Below are 21,139 nucleotides of genomic sequence, written 5' to 3'. Positions count from 1 at the left end.
TATATATATATATATATATATATATATATATGTATACACACACACACACACACACACACACAAAATGCCTATATAAATGTCTGTGTTATACTTGATGCATTTAAAACCATTTCAATTATTATTTTTGTTGATACTCAAATTGACCTTTATTTGGTCAGAAGGAGCCTCTTTAGGCTGGCTCCTGATTCTTCTGGGCATGATTTTAAGGATCTCAAACAGCATCTTTGTTTTCTGATATGATAGGATGTTGTAAGCTCATTTTGCACCTTCCCTGACATAGACCTGAAATCACCCATTTCTTCACCAATTTCTGGTTCTTTTTTGTGAGTAATAGTATTTGGAGACCACAGTGGGGGTTTTAAAACTGCCCATTTCCACTGGGTTTGGTCCTTGGTTCCACCCGTTTTTTTGTATCTGCCAGTATATCTTTGGGATAGATTCCTAGAAGTGGGATTACTGGATCAAATGATTAGATAGAAACATTTTAATGAAGAATTCCATAAGCAGACTTTCAAGCTCCAATGGAAATATTCAAGGTTAACCACAAACATTTTAATAGAGAGAAAAAAGATGGTGGACTTTCCTTACCAGATTAAAAAAAAAATAGTATAAACCTATAGCAGCCAAAACAGGGTGGTGTAGGCCAAGAATAAGCAAACAGAGTGATGAACCAGAATGAAGAGACTATGGCCAGGAAAGAACAGTTTAACCAGTAAGTGTTTGCAGGAAAATTGCTTATTCTGTTGAATAAAAATAAAAGTAGTCTCTATGTCACAACAAAGACAAAAAATATCTGTTTGGACTTAAGACATTTTTAAAAAATTTAAGCATTAAGGAAAAGCATATGAGAGTATTTAGTAGGCTTGGGGTTGGGAAACTTTCTAAAGCAAGATACAGGAAGACACAGGAGATAAGGATGACTCCAAGGCTTTTGCCTGAGCAACTGGAAGAATTGCTGCACAGTGGACCACTGCTTATTGAGAGATATTTATTGAGCATGTATCATTTGCCAAGCACTCTTCTATCCTTTGGGTTTTGATGACTTTAGAAAACAAAAAATACCTGCCTTCAGGGAAGTTACATTTAGGGAGAAGACTAGGCTTCTGTCTGAAGTTGCCCTTGGCCTTGGAAATACTGAGCCTGTCTTCCCTGGATATCTTTGAACTGTGTTACAAAGGGGTTAAGTGACCTCCTTCTCTTCTAGCCTTGCCCTTCACCTCTAGCCCTTGCCTCTCCTTCTAAATAGGTGATGATGGCAGGATTCAAAAAAGTTTTCTCTACTTATTTTCCAAATATCACAAGGTTTCATCAGGAAGAAAAATTGTGTGTGTAAAAAATAAATACATTCACTATCTGCTGATTAAAGTTATTTAATCTCTACTTCCCCAGCACTAAATTTAATTTACATTTTGTGACCCCAATTCTCCTGACGACAGAAACCTCATGTAGGCACATCTAAGCAAACTCAAAATCAGAAGTCTCTCAAGCATGGCACTTTTGAAAACAAAATCACATTGAGAAATAGTACCTCTTCCCTTCCTCCCTGTAGTTGCCTTGAAGCTCTGGGGCTTGGGTAAAGTTACAGCAAAGGAGGAGATACTCACCTCTCAACCCTGACATGTCCTGTGCTTCCATCCTCTGAGACGCGTAGTTTTCTCAACAATTGTCATGATGGTCTTTGTTGGTCATCCACTTGTCTGTTGGTTAGTTTTGTCACTTTTGATGCAACTATTCCTGGGGCTTCCAGTATCTCTTCCCATGGATACTGCCGGAGAGAAACACATCTCTACCTTGCTGTTGGCTCACAAGGTCTGTGGTATCATCTACTGCCATACCTTTATTATTGCAAGACTCCCTTAGGAGTCTTAAAATTGCTCTCTGGAATACATAAGCTTTATCAGGTGCCCTCTCCTTTATCACCCAATAGAGTGGTTTTAGTCTATTGTAGGGGTCCCCAACTCCTAGGCCATGGACTGATACTTCCTGAGCTTTGCTTCCTCACAGATCAGTGACGGCATTAGATTCTCATAGGAGCGTGAACACTATTGTGAACTGTACACAAGGGATCTAAGTTATGTGTTCCTTATTAGAGTCTAATGATCTGTCACTGTCTCCCATTACCCCCAGGTGGGACCATCCAGTTGCAGGAAAATAAGTTCAACACTCCCACTGATTCTACATTATGGTGATCTGCATAATTATTTTATTCTATATTATTATATAAAAATAATAGAAATAAAGTACACAATAAATATAATGCACTTGAATTATTCCCAAACTGTCCTCTAGCCCCATCCCAGTCCATGGAAAAAACTGTCTCCCAGGAAACTGGTTCCAGGTGCCAAAAACGTTGGGGACCACTGCAATATTGTCCCCTGTCATTGTGACCAGCGGCACTCCTTTGGGACATACCACCATCCCAGATATCCAGATGGAAAGAGGACCTGTGGACCTCCATGCCTAAAGGGATGCTTGTCAATCATGTCTTCTTTTGTGACAGGGTTAGGGGTGTGGAGAGAGTGTGGAGAGTTCAGGGTCTCACAGCAAGAGCTCACATTTCTCATTATTCCCCAACAATCCCTCTTCCTCTCCTCAGAGGTTTTTTTCTTGTCTAGAGTGTGGAAAATTTTCATACTTACCAAGCATTCATTCCAAATCTTCCTGTCATTCATCAGGAAGGCAGCTTTTTAAACTTTAACAGCCAAGAATTTTGAGAGTGTGGATTGGACCCCTTGGTGTGTGTATTTGGGGAATGTCTATGGTAACATCCCCAATTCTACTCTGTCGCAGAAGCCACCCTCTGTGCCTGTCTTTAGTGTGGTCCCATCTGTGCGATTTTCTTTGATCTCATTTGGTCTTTTGAAAAAGAATGTGGTGAAGTGTTTTAATACCTCTTCTCAAACTGCTGGCTTTCCAGATATCTTCTGGAGGCATTATTAGTTTCATTTAGTTTTCCTTAAATTCGGGTTTAGCACGTTTAGTTTTGGCTCACAAACACTAACTAAATTTAGGTAAAAATTATTGAATTATAATGAATATCCACTGATTATATACTAATGAAGATTGCTTTCTACAGACATGAATCTTAGAGTCTGAGAAAATCCAGATCTTATAATGAGTATGCACCCTACTGGGTCAAAAAATCACAATACCTCCTTTTCACTTGAACAAGACATAGGATTCACTTGAACAAAACATTGTCACTCTTCCTGCCTACCTCCTGAAAAACATGTAGTGGTTCTTGTATTCTTGCCCAATAAACATGAAGTTCTTTTTTTAAAAGTTAATTAATTTACTTTTTAGCAGGAATTTCTTCTAAGAACTTACCAGAAAATATATCCTGGTGCTCCTTTATCTTTTCTACCCAGCTGTAATAAAAAGCAACAACAGCAAATTGCATTAAAGGCCAGATTCACCACTGGAGTTCCTGTGACTTTATAGTCTGGTGTTACAAAGCATCAGTGGCAATATATAAAATGTCTTTTTAAAAAGTTTTTTTTTTTTAAAATTCTATCTGTGGAGAAGAAACAGTATATATCATTGTAAAATGGGATTCACTTGTCCTAAAATAATAAAGTCTCAATGTCAGATTTAGTGAATTAGTATTTTGTGGACACTAACAAAACTAGCTGTTTTTATGCTAGTACTGGATGGTCCAAAAAGATGAAGTATTGAATCAATTCTACGTTTTTTGAAGGAGCAGTGGAAAAACAAATATAGGAAGCAGGTCAGCCATTATTGACTCTGGAAAAGTCATATTCTGTTAACATTTCCTTCCCCTTAGAATTTTAGTGTATGATCATGCAGTGATTTAGACAGAGATAGATAGATAGATAGATAGATAGATAGATAGATAGATAGATAGATAGATAGAATTTGTGGAATTTGGTTTCAGATTTAGTTCATATTTTGAGAGCCTGAGAATCAATAAAATAATGTAATAAGTAATATTGATTAAAAATCCATTCCATAAGTGTCTGTTACACTTCATTAGCAAGCTCCATCAGCAATGTTGTTGTTGATGATGATGATAATGATAATGACAGATTTAAATGCTTTTGAGGTGTATTGTGGCTCTCAGAGAAGACCATTATAGGCGCTCATCTGTGCCTATTTCTGTTTTACTCTTTGACTAGGGCCTCCATCCCTCATGCCTGAGAAATACTAACGGTCTTTGCAAGTACCGCCTTACATAAGAAGAGAAGCACACAGTAGGGCAACACAGTCAAAACTCATACTAACTTTCCCCCATTTCATTACAGCAAATTCTTCTTCATGCTAGAGAAAACTCAACGAAAGTTCTATTTCTCATTACTGATGGATATTCCAATGGGGGAGACCCTAGACCGATTGCAGCATCACTGCGAGATTCAGGAGTGGAGATCTTCACTTTTGGCATATGGCAAGGGAACATTCGAGAGCTGAATGACATGGCTTCCACCCCAAAGGAGGAGCACTGTTACTTGCTACACAGTTTTGAAGAATTCGAGGCTTTAGCTCGCCGGGCATTGCATGAAGGTAATGGAAACCTAATGGCATCACAAAGGTACTTTTAAATGAGGTTTCCTTCCCTCTCACTGCTTGAAATCCAAAGAAGGGTAATATCAAACCCTCACTAGGTTTTGCTGAGCACGATGCCCATGTGTCCTTCGGGCATCGTGAAGTGTGCTAAACTTCACAGAGATGACATTCTGACCTTGCAACAAGAGAGTTCCTTTTGTTTTTTTCTTAACAGCTGCTATGTGTTTTCACTAAAATATCCATATATTCCCACCTTAGAATCAATGGAATGAATTTAGGTGTGTTTTGAGGCCACACACAGAGTAGGAAGCCTTGACTTAGATCTCTTGACAGTTATCTGGACAGAGGAAGTAAACATTCAGAGACATGCTCAGTGAAATTCACCAGAATGTTTCCAGAAATACACATGAAGATATAGGAACAATAAATACTTAACACATACTTCTTGCCCTGACAATTTGCAGATAGATATGCTTATGTAAAAGCTTAAGAGCATTAACCCTAAAAGGGAAGAAAATCAGCAAATGCATTATTATTAGAGCTTTTTGTACATCACTTATAATTTAATTATAAATTATAATTTATAAATTATATCAATTATACATTATAATAAGTTAGCTATATAATGTAAGTTAGATAAACTTCCTATCAGATTACAGGTATGTGTCTTAGTGAGCTAAGAGAAGAAAACACAGCCTAGGAATAAATCACAGGAAATCTAGCCTCAGATTAAAGTGATGTGGCAGATTAGGCTTGATCCTTGCAGGTATCCACGTGAAAGATTCCGTTTGAGGGGAAAGCCATGGCAACGTGAATTCTAAGAAATCAGTGATGTTCATAATAAGTGGATTAGCTCTACTGTAGTTTCTTTAAAAAACAACAGCAACAACAACAAAAACAGAGATGGGGTCTCACTTTGTTGCTCAGGCTAGTCTCAGACTCCTGGGCTCAAGCAGTCCTCCCACTTTGACCTCCCAAAGTGCTAGGATTATAGGCATGAGCAAAAAAGATTTATCTCTCTGAGGGATGATGATTTATCTCTTTAGTGAAGTGAGCAAGAACTTAGGACAGGGCTTAGAAGCAACAAGAAACTGAGTATGGGAAATAAAGTATGGATGTGAGTTTAAATAGATTTGGATTTAAGTTCTGGGCCTGCAACTTAATGAAATCTAATTTTTAAGAGCTAAATCTTAAAAATCCAGAATGTCTGGATTTAAATCCCAATTTTGTTAACCACTAGCTGAGAGGTTTTTTTTTTTTTTTTTTTTTTTTTTTTTTTTTTTACAAATCACATATCTTTTATATTCCTTAGGTTTCTTGCAAATAAAATATGGAATGCAAATAGTACCTACTTCATAAAATTTTTACAAGAATTAAATGTGTTAATACATATGAAGTGATGAGAAAGTTCCTGATGGCTTTTTATACTCAGTACTCAATAACTGTCTGCTATTACTGTTATTTATTATTTATTAATATTATTTAATATTAATTACCATAGACACTTTATTTAACAACCATAAACTTAAGTTTTCCTTCCTTTAAAAATGGAAAGTATTATTATATGTATCACAGGGGTTTTCAGAAGGATTAAATAAAATATTTAAACATTACCAAATATAGTATCTAGCACACGGAAGAAATTCAGTAACTGAGTACCTTTGTTTCTCCTTTCTCCAAGGAAAGTGATATGTTAAGTGGGAAAACAGGGTAGTTGCAGTTGGAGATAGTGGGTGTTGCCAGATGGGATTATGAAATTATGAGTGCTATCAACACATTTCAGCTCCTGTCTTCCCTCTGTGTTCTAGAACTGGGGACTTCTGCCCTGATGGAAGTTGACCCAGAAACTAGAGTCCACAAGGAAAGCATTTTTGTTACCATAATGCAATAGGGTTTTAGAAGATACCACATTTATCATGCTATGCTCATATGTAAAATGTGTAATACTTTAGTTGAGTTTCTAGGTTTAGTAGGAAAAAAACCCTGTTTTTACTGGAAAGACGTGATCAGATCAAAGGAAATGAGCCTCATTTCTCCTGCCTCTGTGTTCTCTGCAGCTGCTTTCAATTTGGATGGATCCACTTTGGGTCTCACTACTGTTCATATTTCTGGCTATTCTCAATAGACACAGGTTACAGAATAATAGCTTTCCTCATTTGTTCTTCCTCCACTTATCTCTCTTCCAGACCTGACTGCTAGTGTACTAGTCTTGACAGCTATGTTTTTCTTTTCTTCTCACCCTATTTGAGACAGGGTCTCATTCTGTCACCCAGGCTGTAGTGCAGTGGTGTGATCACACCTCACTGCAGCCTCCACCTCCCAGGCTCAAGTGATTCTCCCACCTCTGTCTTCCAAGTATCTGGGACAACAGACATTTACCACAACGCTCAGCTAATTTTTTTTTAATTGTTATTGTCTCACTATGTTACCCAGGCTGGACAACTAGGTTTGTCTTGCTCTCTAACTTGCTTTGCTGCCAACTAAACCTGTGGCCCTGTGTCTCAGAGCTAAGTCCTAGGGGCCTGTGGTACAGATCTTTTACTCACACCACAGTCCATTGAAAGGAGCTTACCAGGGTACCTGGTTGTGCTGGTTTCTTTCCCTTGGGCCTGGAGTCTTCCCTTTGCTTTGCCCCTATCTAGATGCATGGAGACAGATGTTCTACATTTGAGTCTACCACCAGTCTCCTTCCCAGGTGTCCACCTGCAGCCCACGTGTCTTGCTGAAACTCACCGACTTAAATTCCTACTACGGGCCCATCATGATATCTTGGCTTAGAGCCCCATGGACCTAGTATTGAAATTTAGCCTAAAACTTTTGAACCTCTTTAAAAGAATAAAGGGCACACTGTTTGTCTGATTCTAGGCCATCCATCCTGGGTCAGTTATATTCAACCTTACCCCACCCTGTCAAGTCACTTTCTAAACAGGTCTGCCTGAGTTATTGCATTCCCGGCATGCCTCGCTTCAGAGCATGGCTCAAGTAATAAGAGTGGTCTTTATTTACCTACTTGAATACTATAGAAGTGATGGTGTTTATTCCAAAGTCAGTGGCTGACAATTAACATCTTTGTGCAGTGATCAAGATGGTGGCTTTGTTTCTCATTTGAACAAGGATTTGGGGAATCTGGTTGCTGGGGCGTGACCTCACACAGAGGCAGTGGAATGCTGCTGCTGTGGAAGCTGGAGGAATGACCTGCAGAACCAACTGCCCTCCTTCCTGCAGCATCTGGAGATTCCTCACTAAAGTACTTAATTTCTGCCTGACCCTGCATGGCCTTGAGAACTAATGATGAGGTCCCAGACTGAAATTACTTAACTGGCTGCAACAAAATCCCAGAGTGCGCTAGTACAAATAACACACATTCGTATTTGGGTGGGAGTAGGAAGCAGTTGGGAATTAGATATGGAAAGATATTTTCTTCAGCTTGCACTTAAACTTTAATGACTAGAGAATGAAACATTCAACTGTGACTCATTTTTTTTTTTTATTGCTCTCTGTCATGTTATTTGTAGATCTACCTTCTGGGAGTTTTATTCAAGATGATATGGTCCACTGCTCATATCTTTGTGATGAAGGCAAGGACTGCTGTGACCGAATGGCAAGCTGCAAATGTGGGACACACACAGGCCATTTTGAGTGCATCTGTGAAAAGGGGTATTATGGGAAAGGGCTGCAGTATGAATGCACAGGTAAGTTTCCAATCAGTGTCTATCAATTGTCTGTTGCTGTGTAACAAACAATTCTAAAATGCAGTGGCTATAAGGAATCCATGCTTGTTATTGCTCATAAGTGTGTGGGGTCAGTGGGGCAGCTCCTTGGGGCTTTGGCTGTGCTGACTCATTTGTTTGCCAACAGTGGTGAGTTGAGTAGGCTGCTGGCTGATCTCAGTTGGATTCTCTTATGTGTTTGGGTGTCTGACAGTAGTCTGATCTAAAATGGCTTTGTCTAGGATAACAAGGCTGTCCTTTTCGTGGCCTTTCATACTCCATCAGGCTAGCCCAGACTTGTTCAGGTGGGGACGGCAGGGTTCCGAGTTGAAGAATGGAAGCTTGTTAAGACCCTTTGAAGCCTGCGTTCAGAACTGGGAGGAGGAAGATTTGGGGTCTTTGTAATTAGTGTAATAAAATAGCCAAATCTGTCCTCTAGGCATGTAAGCCAAAATATGTCTCAGTCTCTCTATGAGATTGAAGCCAGTTGAATTCTTGCCCCTAGGCCATATGTAACTTGCAAGATTGTAACACACACAAAAAATGCATGTTTCACTTGACGGTTTTTTAGACTCTTCAGGACCCTCCATAAAAGAACATCAAAAAGTTTCAAAACTGCTGTCACTTCAAAATGGAACTGGAATGGCTATTATCGAAAAGACAAAAAAATTACAAATGATGGCAGGAATTCAGAGAAAGAGGAGCTCTTTCCATAATGGCTCTGCCATTATGGAAAACAGTATGGAGGTTCCTCAAAAAACTAAAAAGAGAACTACCATATGATCCAGCAATCCCACGACTGGGCAGAAATTCAAAGGAAAGGAAATCAGTATGTCAAAGAGATATCTGCATATCCATGTTTCTTGTACTACTACTCACAATAGGCAAGATACAGAATCAATCTCAGGGTCTATTCAATGGAAGAATAGATAGAGAAAATGTGGTGTATATACACAATGAAAGACTACTCAGCCGCAAAAAAAAAAAAAAAAAAAAAAAAAAAAAAAAGAATGAAATCCTGTCATTTATGGCAACATGGATGAGCCTAGAGTTGTTAAGTGAAATAAGTGATGCACAGAAAGACAAATACCACGGGTTCTCACTCATATGTTGAATTTTTAAAAATTATTATTATACTTTAAGTTCTGGGGTATGTGTGCAGAATGCGCAGGTTTGTTACATAGGTGTACATGTGCCATGGTGGTTTGCTGCACCATCCCCCCATCATCTACATTAAGTATTTCTCCTAATGTTATCCCTCCCCAAACCCCTACCCTCTGCTATCCCTCCCCTACCCACCCCCAACCCAGACAGGCTCTGATGTATAATGCTCCCCTCCCTGTGTCCGTGTGTTCTCATTGTTCAACACCCACTTATGAGTGAGAACATGCAGTATTTGGTTTTCTGTTCTTGTGACAGTTTGCTGAGAATGATGGTTTCCAGCTTCATTCATGTCCCTGCAAAGGACATGAATTTATCCATTTTTATGGCTGAATAGTATTTCATGGTGTATATGTGCCACATTTTTTTAATCCAGTCTATTATTGATGGGTATTTGAGTTGGTTCCAAGTGTTTGCTATCGTGAATAGTGCCACAATGAACATACATGTGCATGTGTCTTTATAATAGAATGATTTATCATCCTTTCGATATATACCCAGTAATGGGATTGTTGGGTCAAATGATATTTCTATTTCTAGATCCCTGAGGAATTGCCACACCGTCTTCACAATGGTTGAACTAATTTACATTCCCACCAACAGTGTGAAAGCGTTCCTATTTCTCCATGTCCTCTCCAGCATCTGTTGTCTTCTGATGTTTTTAATGATCGCCATTCTAACTGGCATGATATGCTATCTTAATGTGGTTTTGATTTGCATTTCTCTAATAATAAGTGACAATGAGCTTTTTTTCATATGTTTGTTGGCTGCATAAATGTCTTCTTTAGAGAAGTGTCTGTTCATATCCTTTGCCTACTTTTTGATGGGGTTGTTTGATTTTTTCCTTGTCAATTTGTTTAAGTTCTTTTTAGATTCTGGATATTAGCCCTTTGTTAGATGGGTGGATTGCAAAAAAATTTTCCCATTCTCTTGGTTGCTGGTTCACTCTAATGATAATTTCTTTTGCTGTATAGAAGCTCTTTAGTTTAATTAGATCCCGTTTATCATTTTGACTTTTGTTGCCATTGCTTTTGGTGTTTTAGTCACGAAGTCCTTGCCCATGCCTATGTCCTGAATGGCATTGCCTAGGTTTTCTTCTAGGGTTTTTATGGTGTTAGGTCTTATGTTTAAATCTTTAATCCATCTGGAGTTAATTTTTGTATAAGGTGTAATGAAGGCATCCAGTTTTAGCTTTCTGCATATGGCTAGCCAGTTTTCCCAACACCATTTATTGAATAGAGAATCCTTTCTCCATTGCCTGTTTTTATCAGGTTTGTCAAAGATCATATGGTTGTAAATGTGTGGCATTACTTCTGAGGCCTCTGTTCTGTTTCATTGGTCTGTATCTCTGTTTTGGTACCAGTACTGTGCTGTCTTGATTACTGCAGCCTTGTAGTATAGTTTGAAGTCAGGTAGCGTGATGCCTCCAGCTTTGTTTTTTGTTTGCTTTTTGCTTAGGATACTCTTGGCTATGCAGGCTCTTTTTTGGTTCCATATGAAGTTTAAGGTCAGGTACATATGTGGAAATTTTTAAGAGTTGATCTCGTAAAAGTAAAAAGGAAAAGAGTGCTTACTAGAGGCTGGGAAGGGCAGGAGGTATGGGGGATAGAGAGAAGTTGGGTAACAGATACAAAATTACAACTAGATAGGAAGAATAAGTTATAATGTTCTGCAGTGCTGTAGGGTGACTATAGTTAACAATAATTTATTGCACATCTTCAAATAGCTAGAAGAGAGGATTTTGAATGTTCCCAACACAGAGAAATGATAATTGAGGTGACACATATGGTAATTATCATAATATAATCAATACACATTGTATACATGTTTTTAAAATATACCGTACCCCATGCATATAGATAAATTTTTATATGTCAAGTAAAAAATAATAATGAATGGACTTTATTTCATTGACATTCGTAATTTTTCTGTAGGCTTTCTTACAAGAAGATCTTTATATTTTTATATCTTATTAGGGAATCAAGAAGAGAAACTTAGGAATCTTGTGCTCTACATTATATTTTAGGAAAATCTAATATTTTGAAGTAGTACATAGTTTTTCTGTGTTGGATAGCATTTGTTGGATAGTTTTTTACCTAAAAAGCAACTCTTTTTAATAGCTTGCAGCTCTTTCATGATTTGCTGTTTTGGAAAACTGTATTCCCATGGAAATTAACACCCAAAAGGAAAATTTAGGAGCAGTACGTTCACTTTATTTTGTATTACATGGTCATTCATTGCTTGTTTCATGTGGATGTTATTTTATTCTGGCATTTCGTAGACAGGTCTGCTCTGCACACAGAAATGTGGTTCTTCTCTGACTATCTGACATGCATTCTCTTTTCTTTTCTCCTTTCTTTTTTCCTTCTTCTCTTGGAACATTTCCTCTTGTGTCATTCTTTTACTCTTTTTTATTCTCGTTGCCTCTTGTCTCCTTTCCCGTAATTTCTCCTGCTTCCTCTGGCCTTAATCCCAGCTGGCAGAAACCTCCTTCCTGGGTCCAACCATCCATGCTCACCCAGGAGAATCACTCCTTTCTTGGCCCTGCTCCCACCCCACCCAGCAGGATTTCTCACTTAAGCAGAAAAAGGGTTGGGGGTTGGGAGGAGATCAGCCCAACTGCCTCTGAGTTGGCAAAGTGCCTCCCCTTGTTTTCCCCTCCCTTTGAATCTTCCCACACTCTCATCAACAGCCTGGCTTGGCACTCTCCCCAAACCCCTTCCTTACTCTCCCATGCTAGCCCACCAAACCCAGGAAGAAGAGCTCATTTTCTTTGCTGGATGCTGTAGTCAGCATGTCTGCTTTCCGTGTGGTCCTAGACTGTACAGCTCCCTGCCAACCAGCCACTGTCCTGTGGCTGCCTGCAGCCTCAGCCACTTTGTGCTGTGGCTCTTGCTGTTCCACGGCACTAGAATCTTGCATTCCAGGGTATAAGCAACAGGAAGAAAGAGGGGACAGTTCACAAACCCACTGTCCCCAGTTACCCAAGTAGCTTTGGCTACTACCAGTAGCACATTCCAGGATGAAAGGCGCAGCAGTCCATAAAATGGATGTAGTTGGGTGAGTTTGTCATTAGTGCATCAATAGAGGGGATTGGAGCACTTCTGCTGCTGGTTCTAGCCAAGAGCACCAGGCACATAAGGATTAATTTATCCATCCCTGCTCTTAAATTCATAAACTTCAGCTTACTCATACTCAATAATGCTTTCTTACATACACGATTTAAATTATATGTAGTTGCATCAATACAAATGTTCATAGGTTTATCTTCAACATTTGTTTCTAAGAGATTAGGAAAAGTGGAACTGGAACCCCAAGAGGTGCCTGTGTCTTTGTGTAGTTGTAGAAAGCAGTACTGGTCATTGGCGTCTCTGGAATACTAGGAGCTAAGAGACAAGAAATTATGTTCTTCCTATGGCATGAAGAATTCATGACCAGACTCTCCTTTCAGAAAGGCAGAAAGAAATCTTAGCTCTGAGTCATCCAGGACCAAAATCCTGGAAGTTGTGAGCCCCTTTAAAATCCATTTGGTCAAGGAATGTTGAGGATGTTCTCCACACCAAGCCCACTGCGAGGCATGAAGTAGGGATTCAACAGGGAGCAGACAGATATGGCCACTACCTTCTTGGAATTGAGTCTAACTGCAAAAATCAGTTTGTAATTGCCAACAATGTTATATGTTATTAAATTTTATTTTTAAATGCCCATGGTATGATGAAAAGACAACACAGAAGTTTCAAGTTAGACAGATGAAATCTGAAGGACTACTAGACCATAGCTGTTTTAGTACTCAGGGAGAGGATGTTAAATTTTTTCTGAATAGTTGGAATTCTGAGTATTTATTCTCATTGCAGAAGCAATGCCTTTCAGAAGGAAATCATTCCTTTTTAGATCCAGAAGTAACCCTAGAGATTATCTGCTCTAAACCCCTCATTCTACAAGAGGAAATTGAGACCTCAGGAAAGATGAGTATGTTTCTCAATATAATGTATCCAACCATCAGCAGAACCCTAGGAAGAACCCAAGTTGCTTTCTCTAAGCCCTATATTATTTCCAAGGTATCACACTGCTGTTTTCCCCCATTTTGAAAATAACATCTTACATACATTGCTTCTCAGAGATAGCAGACACTGAACTGTGTTCAAAATGTTTCTCAAAACAGAAAGAGCTGGCTTAAATTCAGCCTCTGCCAATTACGAACTACGTGGCTATGATCAACTTAATTTATTCTGATTCCCAGTTTTTTTCTATAAAATGGGCTTAAATTATAGTATAACTTTGTTCATATATGCATGCATATATATGCATAGCTATGTACATAGGTATATATAAATGTGATATGTAGATATCTATGTATATAGATATATTTAGAGATCTATATGTATAGATGTTTGTAGATATGTATATAGATTGCATGTGTGTATGTGTATTCAAAAATGGTTGAGTTAATAGAGAATATACTTAGAGTACTTAGGATGGTATCTGGCACATCGATTCTCAACCGGGGTGAATTTTATTATTAATCATTATTTTGAGATAATATAAATATCATGAGAGAACTAGTGAATTAGCATTAAAATAATTACTTCAAGTATAAAGTACTTGAATGTAAATGACAACCATATATCTTATGAATTCTACTGTTCCAGGCTAGACTAGGGGCATTATCTTATGCATTCACCAGCACATGCTGGTGCATAGGCCTTGCACCTAGTAAAGAGGCCTTGCACCTACTAAAGGTGGAATACACTTTTGATCTGATGAGTATTCAGTGAAAAGCAAGAATATTTGATGGAAGAAAGCAGATGAATCATGTGCCATTGAATGTTGAAGAAAGCAGATGTTATTAAGCTTCAAATCAATGATAAGTTAAAAATAATAAATTAAAACTTAGGGAAAAAGTAGAGGTTGTTTGCCTTGATTAGGGTTAGGTCAGATGCTGAGACAAATTCTATTTGTTAATTAGTTTCACAAGTAGAATATTAGAAATGGCTATAAGGGTTTTTCCTCATCATTCATTTGGAAGATGAGGATATCCCATCCCATCATCGTGTAGTAAATTTGTGGCAGAGCCAAAGTAGAATTAAGGTCTCCCAATTTCCAGGCAAACTTTCTTTCTTTACACTAGGCTGTCTCACAGGGTTCCCTTGAGACCAAAGATAGTTGACCATCACGATATTACTGTGGTCTTCTTCTCTTTTTTCCTCATTGTTCTGGAAGATTGGTGGTCTGGGTTAACTGAGTCTTCAAATCATGACCTCTCAAATCTGTGGCCAAGGGCAGTGGCTTCCCTTGAAATGAATGCCACTGCCACAGTAAGCAGCTACTTCAGGGGCAAGATCCTGATGCACAGAAAGATTGTAATTATTGTAGATCTGTTCCATGCCATGAAAATCTTAACTTGAATACAAGTCTGGAAATCACTGACAAGTAATACTTTGTCAAAGAGTTTAGTTTTGTAATATATGATATGTTTGAACTATTTATAATTTCCCTTGACTCAAATCTTCAATGAAGTGGTTTCAAATTAAATCATGTGATTTTAGCTAGTGGTCTTTGAGGGCGTGGGCTTCTCCTGTACTTCGTGTTCTTTTCTCTTGATTATACATTACTCCTTAAGAAACCAGAAGTGGGGAAAAATAAGAATACCCAGATATCAATAGCTTTTCTGTGGTAAATCAGTATTTTACAAAAGCATTGGTATTTTGTTTTTGTTTTTAAAAATATCCTATATAAGTCAGTTTCATTTACTGCGGATATTTTGGATGATTCAGGAATGCAGGTGGAGTATTTTGACACCACATAATAAGATTTAGAGGATGGAGAAAATATTCTGGGTTTAGTTATTAAACTTCAGCCAAGGAAACAGTATTGCAAAACTGTGGATCTAATGAAAAGAAGGTGTTACTTACATTTCTACTTCTGTTACTAGTATGATTTTCTTCATCCTTTACCTTTCACTTAAGCATTTGGATAGTGAAGATGAGGATGATAATGATGATGACAACAACTGATAATAATTATAATAGTAGCTAATATTAAATTGTGCTTACTATATGCCAGACAGTTTTCTAAGCACCGATTGTATTAACTCACATAATCTTTACAATACCTCTCTGGAGTATTTTCTCATTTTGTAGATAAAGAAACTAAAAGCCTGAGAACTAAGCAATTTGTCCAGGGTCACACAGCTAATAGAGCTGGGATATGAGCTCAAGTTTTCTGGTTGCACAATCTATAGTCTAACCATAGAAATAGAAATTTAACAAACAGACTCACAGTTAAGAGTATAATTTTTGTGCTTGCATTGGCAGCACATATACTAAAATTGAAATGATACAGAGAAAATTAGCATGGCCCCACTGTGCAAGGGTGACTAGCAAATTCATGAAGCATGTCATATTTAAATATATGTATATATAATTTCAAAATCTGTTCAGTATTAGTATGTCCCTGATAATATCCCTTATAATATCATCAATCTTATCAGTATCTGATCATTTTAAACTTACAAAGTAGCATCTTCATATTGTTCAACCTAATATTAAGAAGGAAAAGAACAGAATGAGTTATATAAAATTCAAGTCTGGTCATAATGCACTCTGTTTAATATTTTGAATTATGACCCACTCATACAATAAAGTTCAGGCTCCTTCACATGGTATAGAGGCTTTGTATGACTTGACCTCTCCTTTGTTCTTTGAACTGGGAGCTGGAACTAGTTTTAGTTTTCTGCGGCTCTCCTGTTATTTCATTCCTTTGATCTTTCTTCATGTTTCTTCTGGCTCTCTTTCCCGTCACACCTAACTATCATCTTTGCTCCTACTTCATAAGTGTTGCTAACAGGCAGTGACTTTGTAATTCATTTGGTATCCCCACTGCTGTCTTCAGAGCCTATAGTAAGTGCTCAAGAAAAAGGATGTCAGTGAGAGGTCAACTTTAATACCAGAATTTTAGGTGTAACAGAACTCATTACTGAAATCATAGGCAATTGCAAGGTTTTCATGTTTGCCTTCAGCACTACAGAATTCCTAGCACAAAGGTACTAGGCAACAAATTTTTTAAATGCATTTAATTTATTTAAAAGTAAAATATTTACATTTGATTAACCTTTGCCAACAATAAATCAAATAAACCATGTGGTTGCTTTCCTAGATTAGTCATTTTAAGATGGGTAGATCATCAAATCACAATGAAAGTAGTCAGTGAACTCTTGTTGTAAATCCAAGCAGTTGCAGCTGTTCTGAATTTCCCCTGGAGGGATTTGAGAGACACAAAGTATAAGAGACAACAGGCATCTTGAGGACAGTGCTCTTTTGCAGAGATTGACTCTGTTTCAATGAGTTAGGAATGATTAGCAGATTGAACATTATAGCTGGATAGAGGCCAAGGCTGAGGGCCAGATAACTTGAGCCAAAGTTCCAGCTATATTATTTTCATAAAAGGAGGAAACACCATCAAAATAGAAACACTGGAATATTTATGTGGGAGTATCTTATCATACATGTAAATATATGCACACAAATCCCCACCACAGCCCTGCACACATACACACATTTTCCTGTCTAAATATTATTTCTTTGGAAAGAGAGCGGACAAAGAGCTCTAGAAATTCTTGAATGAAAACCAAACGTTTGGAAATCTTGTTCTGTAAGCAGAGCTTAGCTGTTTTTTCCCCCCAAAAAATATCCTCAGTGGTACTTAATAATGGATTTGTAAGTTATAAGGAATTTGTACAATGTATTCCTGTTTGCTTTTTATGAAGGAATATTGCTAGCATGTTGACACTGGTTCTGTCAACTTAAGCTGGAGAATTTGTAACTGTTGCCTAAATTAGGCTAGTTTGTTTCATTTTCTATTGAAAGAGGTAGATATTCAGCTCTGATAGTACCTTTTTCGGTCTATCACAATTATAACAGGAAAACACATAAAATTAAACTATTGGTGTGAAGCATCACACACCCCCTAAGTCAGTGTGTTGTGTTCCTTAGAAATACTCATAAAATATAACCAGTAGTCAAGAATTGTCAAGATAAGGATTGTGACCAATTTCTGCTTATTGTTTTAAGATCTTATCTTTCTCTTCTTTTCCCCAGCCCCATTGTAAGAGACTCTGTCCAATAAAAATGGTAAGTGAACAAAGGGAAAACATTTAACACTTACTGACTGAGTCATGATTTTCAAACACTGTAGCTCATGTAACCTCTAAAAAAAAAAATCAAATTTTTACAAATCCCTTGTTGATTTTTAAATGGCCACCTAAATATTTTGACAGGATTTTAAAAGATGGAATTCCTAATATCATATTGACATTTTCAAATAAAAATACTATGCAGCCATCAAAAAACGATGAGTTCGTGTCCTTTGTAGGAATGTGGATGAACCTGGAAACCATCATTCTCAGCAAACTGACACAAGAACAAAAAATCAAACACCGCATGTTCTCACTCATAGACAGGAGTTGAACAATGAGAACACATGGACACAGGGAGGCGAGCACTACACACTGGGGTCTGTTGGGGGGAAATAGAGGAGGGACAGGGGCATGGGGAGTTGGGGAGAGATAGCATGGGGAGAAACGCCAGATATAGGTGATGGGGAAGAAGGCAGCAAATAACACTGCCACGTGTTTATCTATGCAACAATCTTGCATGTTCTTCACATGTACCCCAAAACCTAAAATGCAATTAAAAAAAAGAAAAAAAAATATTACATCAGTTTCAAATATACCCACTGAAATCTAAATATTGTAGCAAATGTTTTTCTAGTATCCATTTGTTAAGCACATTTTTCAATACGGAAATTTTGCTGACTTCTTATTTTCTTAGTCCTCTTCTATTCTACTTCTACTACATAATTCTATTCTGATGCAATATTTTTTTTCTAAAGCCTTCTATTGATCACAGAATTGTACTTCTTCACTACAAAAATTGTGGGAAAAAATTGAAACTAATTTTTAAATGTTCTGTGACCAAAGTAGCTACTAGACTGTGTTATTATCACAATTGCTAATTATATATAATTTGTCATGCATGTTATACATTTTGATACTTTTTACACATAACGATACTACGGAAAATTCATCTCTTAATCAGATGCATTGTTAATTAGTTTATGTATCCATGGATTTCTGTTATTCATTGTTAGGTTAAGAGAGCATACGACATCAATTTTATATCCTTTTTTCAGTTATATGGAAGTTGGTGCTGAAAACCTTCTTCATATAAATATGTACATGGGAGTTGAAAATGTTGTGTTAAATTTATGTCACTCAATTCTTGGAGTTCCTCCTGAGTTGCATGCCAAAAATAACATCGGTTATCTATCATCAAAAATGTATCATAAACGATTTATTAGCTTACAATTCCCTTAGGTCCTTTTCAACTTTATTGAAATTGAAGAATTTGAAACCTTTGACATGCAAAAGGAGTTGTTACACAGTCATTACAGTCATTCACTTTCTCGATTTCTGGGAGGCCCTCCAAAAAGACTTTCCTAGCACTTGTTAAATGACTATATGTTAGTTTTATTTATGCAAGATGAATATGTTCCGGAGATACTCTGTAAAACAGTGTCTGTAGTTAAGAAAAGCTCCTTAAAGGCCCTGCTTATTATTTCTTCGTTAAAGAAGGGTTTCCAAATATCAAGCTTTTGAATCATGCTGAAGATTCTTTACCTCGGGGAAATGTACCTTAGTAAGATTTGAAGGGGTGAGAAGTACACATTTCTTTGGAAAAATGAAAGACAGGCAATTGTGCAAAGGTGCCATAGACACTTTCTCCAGCATACTAATTTAGTTATATATGTATGTTGAGTTGAGGTTCTGGAAGTTGATTCTTTTTTTTTTTTTTTTTTGGTTAAAACCTTTTGTCTCTTCTTTTTTTTTTATTGCATTTTAGGTTTTGGGGTACATGTGAAGAACATGCAAGATTGTTGCATAGGTACACACATGACAGTGTGGTTTGCTGCCTTCCTTCCCCCCACCTGTATCTGTCATTTCTCCCCATGCTATCTCTTCCCACCTCCCCAGCCCCCCATCTCTCCCCCATTTCCCCCCAATGGACCCCAGTGTGTAGTGCTCCCCTCCCTGTGTCCATGTGTTCTCATTGTTCAACACCTGCCTATGAGTGAGAACATGCAGTGTTTGAATTTCTGTTCTTGTGTCAGTTTGCTGAGAATGATGGTTTCCAGGTTCATCCATGTCCCTACAAAGGACACGAACTCATCGTTTTTGATGGCTGCGTAATATTCCATGGTGTATATGTACCACATTTTCCCTATCCAGTCTGTTATCGATGGGCATTTGGGTTGGTTCCAGGTCTTTGCTATTGTAAACAGTGCTGCAATGAACATTCATGTTCATGTGTCCTTATAGTAGAATGATTTATAATCCTTTGGATATATACCCAGTAATGGGATCGCTGGGTCAAATGGGATTTCTATTTTTAGGTCATTGAGGAATCGCCACATTGTCTTCCACAATGGTTGAATTAATTTACACTCCCACCAACAGTGTAAACGTGTTCCTATTTCTCCACATCCTCTCCAGCATCTGTTGTCTCCAGATTTTTTAATGATTGCCATTCTAACTGGTGTGAGATGGTATCTCAATGTGGTTTTGATTTGCATTTCTCTAATGACCAGTGATGATGAGCATTTTTTCATATGTTTGTTGGCCTCCTGTATGTCTTCTTTTGTAAAGTGTCTGTTCATATCCTTCGCCCATTTTTGAATGGGCTTGTTTGTTTTTTTCTTGTAGATCTGTTTTAGTTCTTTGAAATTCTGGATATCAGCCCCTTGTCAAATGGGTAGACTGCAAAATTTTTTTCCCATTCTGTTGGTTGCCAATTCACTCTACTGACTGTTTCTTTTGCCATGCAGAAGCTGTGGAGTTTTATTAGGGCCCATTTGTCTATTTTGGCTTTTGTTGCCATTGCTTTTGGCATTTTGGTCATGAAGTCTTTGCCTATGCCTATGTCCTGAATGGTTTTGCCTAGATTTTCTTCTAGGGTTTTTATGGTGTTAGGTCTGATGTTTAAGTCTTTAATCCATCTGGAGTTAATTTTGGTGTAAGGTGTCAGGAAGGGGTCCTGTTTCTGCTTTCTGCACATGGCTAGCCAGTTTTCCCAACACCATTTATTAAACAGGGAATCCTTTCCCCATTGCTTGTTTTTGTCAGGTTTGTGAAAGATTGGATGGTTGTAGATGTGTTGTATTTCCTCTGAGGCCTCTGTTCTGTTCCATTGGTCTATATCTCTGTTTTGGTACCAGTACCATGCTGTTTTGATTACTGTAGCCTTGTAGTATAGTTTGAAGTCCAGTAGTGTGATGCCTCCTGCTTTGTTCTTTTTGCTTAGAATTGTCTTGGCTATGCGGGCTCTCTTTTGGTTCCTATGAAGTTGATTCTTTTAAAATGATGCATTGCTACTTGCAAAGTCTTTGCGTTACATACATTCCTCATTTGCAGAAGAGGAAACAGTTTTGAAGAATTTAAGTAGTTTTTCTAATGTCATTCAACTATAAAGAGGGAGAATTCACTGTGGTCAAGTAGGCTTCATCCCTGGGTTGCAAGGTTGGTTCAACATAAGCAAATCAATAAATGTGACCCATCACATAGCAGAATTAAAGACAAAAACTTCATGATTATTTCATTAGATGCAGGAAAGGCTTTTGTTGAAATTCAGTACTCCTTCATGTTCAAAACTCTGAACTGGACCGGGCACGGTGGCTCATGCCTGTAATCCCAG

At 37.8% G+C, this 21,139-nt stretch overlaps 1 protein-coding gene and 1 non-coding gene across 4 annotated transcripts in view; both read left to right on the top strand.

Annotated features, from left to right (window-relative positions):
* The window catches only part of SVEP1 (sushi, von Willebrand factor type A, EGF and pentraxin domain containing 1), a 210,617-nt gene that overhangs the window by 24,511 nt on the left and 164,967 nt on the right, over positions 1–21,139 (top strand). For all 3 annotated transcript variants that reach the window (XM_074395151.1, XM_003925239.4, XM_074395153.1), the window contains exons 2-3: positions 4,263–4,518; positions 8,037–8,213. In XM_074395151.1, the coding sequence (XP_074251252.1) occupies positions 4,263–4,518; positions 8,037–8,213 (433 nt within the window). The remainder of the gene's footprint in view (positions 1–4,262; positions 4,519–8,036; positions 8,214–21,139) is intronic.
* On the top strand, positions 15,691–15,799 carry LOC120366454 (U6 spliceosomal RNA). Its single transcript, XR_005581117.1, has one exon. It is a non-coding gene; the product is annotated as a U6 spliceosomal RNA (small nuclear RNA).

Source organism: Saimiri boliviensis, chromosome 2 (genome assembly GCF_048565385.1).
Source record: "Saimiri boliviensis isolate mSaiBol1 chromosome 2, mSaiBol1.pri, whole genome shotgun sequence".
Taxonomy (NCBI): domain Eukaryota; kingdom Metazoa; phylum Chordata; class Mammalia; order Primates; family Cebidae; genus Saimiri; species Saimiri boliviensis.
Note: the sequence above shows the minus strand (reverse complement) of the source record. Positions and strands in the feature narration are given on the sequence as shown.